Source organism: Nanorana parkeri, unplaced genomic scaffold, assembly GCF_000935625.1.
Source record: "Nanorana parkeri isolate BGI_ZX_2015 unplaced genomic scaffold, ASM93562v1 scaffold1397, whole genome shotgun sequence".
NCBI lineage: Eukaryota > Metazoa > Chordata > Amphibia > Anura > Dicroglossidae > Nanorana > Nanorana parkeri.
In genome coordinates, this window is record NW_017307665.1 from 155,102 (window position 1) to 160,263 (window position 5,162).

The window sequence follows — 5,162 nt, forward strand, 5'->3', positions numbered from 1 at the left end:
GTGACACCAAACTAACTCTATGATGTCAAAATGCCAGGCATAATTTCCAAGTGGTGTGCTCCATGATGCACTAACTTTTTTACTCAGAGAATAGGTAAAACTAAACAACCTGCTTACACATTTCTTTATGGGGGGGTTTCTCATGTTTGTCATATTTTGGTTTAACTATGAAGTACAATAAAATTGTGACAATTGTGTGGCAAAACTTTTGTGGGTTTGAGCACCACTGACTAAGGCCCAGTTTGGGGGCTGAAACATGTAAGTATTTGTTTGTTTGCTGCTGTTATGCCTTTTTAAAAATAAAATACTGGATGGACAGATCCACTTGCGAGTGCCATTTTTTTACCTATTGCACAGTGAAGCTTTACCAGGCACCGAGGTTCAAGCAGCGGCATTGGAGACAAGTGGGTAGACCTGCTCAATGTTTCTAGATTGAGTACCACTGGTACTGGAGGTCTAAACATTTTGTTTCTATTCATATTTGCCAAACAGTGGACCATTCCCACACATTTCTCTCGAATTATTATATTAGTGGTATTTAATTTTTAGACTCTCAGGAGTGTATACATTTGGACAATACTGTACTAATGACACCCAGTAGGGTGAAGGTATTTGGTAGAAGACACAGTTGAGACCTATCTATTTAAATGTAGTTACAAAAGGATACAAGCCAATGGTATTCTGGTAACAGAGAAATAATTTACCTCTTGGGGGGGTTAACTACCGTCAGATGCATTGTTACCTAAAGCTCTATAACAGGCTTAGAGACCACTAGAAGTATACATACTTTTCTATGGAGCAAGGTCATGAGAAAGGGAAATGGGGGGGCAAGCTGGTGAGGAAAGAGGGGTAGATGGTAGGATAGCAGGGACGGAGAGCAACATTTAAGATGTAGGAGGTCAGAGTCAGTAAAAGTGTGTAAAAGGATGGAGACGGAATAGCTGCCCATAGTGTCCAGGAAGCAGAGACCATAAAGGGAGCATGCTGATATGGTTGCTACCCCAGCTGTTGGGTCGTATTTTTCCATGTCGGGTCTCAGGACTGGGGAGAAGGGTTGGGCACTATTATCTGGAGATTAGGATCTGTTGACTTAAAATAAAGTCAAGGCCTCCATGTGGATCTGAATTTTACAACAGTATTGTGTATCATGGAGGTAAAGTCCTCCATTTGGTATAACTGATTAATCTTTAAAAACCAAAGCTGCGTAGTTGGAGCCTGTGGTTTACCCAACGCAATGGGATGCACACCTTTGGACATTGATTAGATGAATGGACAATGGCGCTTTATACTTTTGTACGGGATTACTTGTCATCTGCAGAAGGTATGTTGTGGTTGTGTTCCAGGTCCACCTTTTCAATTTGCTGAACAGTATCATGCAGGGATCCAAAAGGGGCGCAGTTTGGGGCAGCACCAGATTATGTGGGACATGGTCCCCAGCTCAGTGCTGCATCGCCATTAACTCAAGGAACTTTGTACCACCTAGACACAATTCTGTAACCATGTTCCTGGAGCTTATGTGCAATGGATGTTTTGTGGACAGTAGATTAGCTTTTCCCCTTGGTTCACTGTGAAGGTCAGGCCTAAATCAGCTTCCCAGTATGGAATGTATGGAAAGACCGTAATCAAGGGGAGGGGTAGACAGGAGCTTGTATATCATGGATACAGCATGTTGAGTCAGGAGTCCATTTTGACACATGGTTTCGAATGCGTTGAGTGGCCTGTATAGGTCCAGAGTCTTTGGGAGCAAAAGGAGGAAATGCCTAAGCTGATATGAACGCCAAGAGTCCAAACATGGATACACTATAGTCTTAAGTGCCTCCTGGGATAGACATTGATGGGTGGGTGCAATAGCCTGCCTGCTATTTCAATTTAAAATATCCAATAGCAGGCTGGCTATTGTTTCCAGCCGCTGATGGGAGACTTGACGCCGGTGTTCTATCAATCCCTCGGACTCCGGTGCGAGGGATTGAAAGAACAGCAGCAGAAGGAGCATGGGGGAGCAGAGAAGGGAACGGGGTAGGCAGCGGAGGAGGAATGCAGAGTCACCGCAGTCTCTCCTCCCGGCTGGTGCCGATTGCAATGGTCTGTGTCCCCGCTGCCTCGGAGGAGCAAAGCACCAGCAACTAATCGAAAATCAACTAATCGATGATGAGAATTGTTGCCAATGGTTCTCATTATCAAATCGAAAAATCGATTAGTTGTTACAGCCCTAGTTTAATGCAATTTGTTACTGTGAGCTGCGTAACGGCAGCCCATTCTTTTTTAATAGGGTAGCAGGGGACCAAACATGGATCACACTAGAGTAGCATGCGCAGTCAAAAGGCACTTTTTACTGCATATTACTGTACTGCAACTGTCTGAATGGGCCTTCACATAAAATCCTTTTAGTGAGCTTAGTGGAAAATGCTGCAGACTGAATGTGCTACCAACAAAACACACAAAAAAGTTTTTAAAAAATGAATATAATAAACAATAAATAAGATTTTTACATAATTAAATATTTTGTTAAAAAGGTGTCAAGTGATAGTCTCGGAATTTAGCAGCTTTTCTTGTAGAAGAACTTTTCATAAAAAATTATAGATTGGAATAGCTGGAAATAACTTGCTCAAGGGTTGTAAAACACTGCAGGAATTCTTCTTCATCAGTGCCATATTTTGTGTATTGATGAACATATGCTCTGGAAGTAAAAACAAAAACAAAAAATATTTATGATTACAAAGTACAGTTACAAACTTCAGGATGTTACTGTTTGACAGGAGTCTTGGCAAGAAATAGAAACCTGGCTTCTTATGGTGATAAGAGGAAACTCCTTTAGGGACAGACTCACTATGAAAATTATGAGCAGCTTGTAGTCTTTCCTCTAAAAAGGTAGGTTTACTTTTAGGCATATTGTGTGGATGGGACACACGACAAACATAGTGGGGTTTTCTCATGTTTAACTAAAAAAAAGAAGTGCAGATAGTGGGGAATTTAATTTTAGAGGCAAAATTGTCTTACTGACAATAAGGACACGTATTTTGTGTTTGCTATTGGGGAAATAGATTTATGAAACTGCTCCTCATATAGTTACCATGTTCAGATATATACAGGTGGCACTAACAGGCTATATCCGGTACAATTAGATTCTGCTGTCTATATTTATTTTGCTTAAGCGAGTAAAGTTACCTAGGTGTGCTCTGTGACAAAACCAAGTAACTAATTGTTCATGTGCAAAGAATTTGTTCTCTGTGTGAATAGAATAAATCACAGCTATAAAAATTGGACACCCATGGAAAATACCTTAAGATTTGTCAGTCCTGGCTAACTAATTTTTGACCCCCCCCAAACTATAATACTGTACCTCTCTACTATCCATTTAAAATATACGCTACACGCCAGAGGTGTGGAAACAAAACAAAAAAATAGTCCAAGGACTAAATTAGGGGCCCTATCTACTTGTCCCTCACGACAATCTATTTGTCGTGATTCAAAAAATAAATTTTTATCTAAAAATCGTATTTAATCGTGCTAAGAAGTGCTTCTCATTGGTCAGTGCAGTCAGGTTGCTACAAGTGATCTGAGCGGCAGTACAGCCACCCAGATCACTTGTATAAAACAAGCGGCAGCTTCCCTACTCTACATTTAGCCCTGCTTGCCCACAGCAGGGCTAGATGTAGAGGAAAGAAAAAGCAAACACCTGCCTAGCGCCCGGAACCGCATGTCCCGGGCGCTAGTAACCATGCACCGCTGTAAAAGCACATCCAGGAAACCTATTACCCCTCCTCGCCCAAAAGGGAGGAAGAGGGAGCAACAAAACAGTGAAACCTCTTACTTTGATGCAAACATATTCCAGGCTTTTTCTACAATAGTATCCAAAGGTTTTAGCAAGCACTGGCTATTGCTCACTAAAGTAGCCGACTTCTCATATTTGTTGAAAGCTCTTGGTGTTTTCCAACTTGTGAATGCGTCACCCGGTGATAACCATGATGTATACAATGCTGGATCTTGAAAACCATCTGCAATGAAAAGGACACAAAAAAAAAAAAAATTTGATGTTCATTGCTGGACAGGGAAGCATAACTTGTATACAGAGAATACAATACATAAGTTGTATTTGTTAGTGAAACACACAAAGCAATGAGAAGATCAAGAGATGCAGGCAGCTGAAAATATTTACTTGTCCTCTACAGCCTCTCTGTATTGTCCATCAAGGGACAGGAAAAATTGTAAAGATTCTTAAACAGTCAGGTTATACTGCCACCTTCAGGGGGTTGGGGCACTGAGAAAAACATTAAGCCAGTCTCTGTATAATACCTCCAACCACCATGCCTCAGTGTTTTGCTTGTGTCTTCAATCAAGACTTTAATTACACTGCTTGAGCTAGTTTCTACATTTGTCTGGATTGGCGTATCCTCAGCAACAGCTTGGAAAGCCGTAACTGCACCCCACTGAACTGGAGATTGAAGGACTAGGCTGGTATTTGAACTTTGGACATTGGGCTCTGCATTGTGGTGCTTTCCAGACCTTTGTGTATGGTGTTAGTTAGCCACAGAGCTTTCTCCATATCCAGACACACCTAGTGAATAAGGCTAGTTGGGCTGAAGCACCAGAAGCTACCTCACAGTTGGTATCAGTGGGGACCATTTTAAAATTACCTCCACCTCCATTTTAATGCAATAATGATTAAGGCTGAGGGAACTGACCGTCACTGTCATCCACAAGTGGAGAGATGTGCACGCTTCTTTTCCTACCATTCAGCCAAGAGGAAGTTCAATCCTGCTGTGGCTCCTGAACAACCTTGTGGATCATCCAGTTTGGTTCCACTGTCTGCCTTGAATGACTTGGTCACATTTGGGTGCCTGTGACCCTTATTAGCACTTCCTGTTTGGGTTTATAAATATGAGAAGCCTTACCTCAATTTGGGCCTAGTCGTTTTCCTCCTTAGCCCTATCCCTCTCCCAAAGCACCTTTTGACCTACAAGGTTGACAAGGATCAGCCTCTACTGCTCCCTTCCATAGTAAGGACCTGACACTTCAGTGTCCTTCAGCAGTTCTGGACACTGCTCACAGTACTGATTCTTATGTCAATCCTAGTGCTCTTTGCTTAGTTACTGGCAAGTCTTCCAGAACAGCATACAAAAAGATTAGCTAGAACTTACTAGTTTAGGGAGGGGGGGGGGGGG

General features: G+C 42.0%; 1 protein-coding gene across 1 annotated transcript in view; it reads right to left on the minus strand.

The window, feature by feature from the left end:
• Positions 1–2,574: 2,574 nt before the first annotated feature.
• Positions 2,575–5,162, minus strand: part of TUBD1 (tubulin delta 1) — a 14,747-nt gene continuing 12,159 nt past the window's right edge. The window contains 2 exon segments of the mRNA XM_018569786.1: positions 2,575–2,677; positions 3,812–3,995. Of these exon segments, the coding sequence (XP_018425288.1) occupies positions 2,575–2,677; positions 3,812–3,995 (287 nt within the window).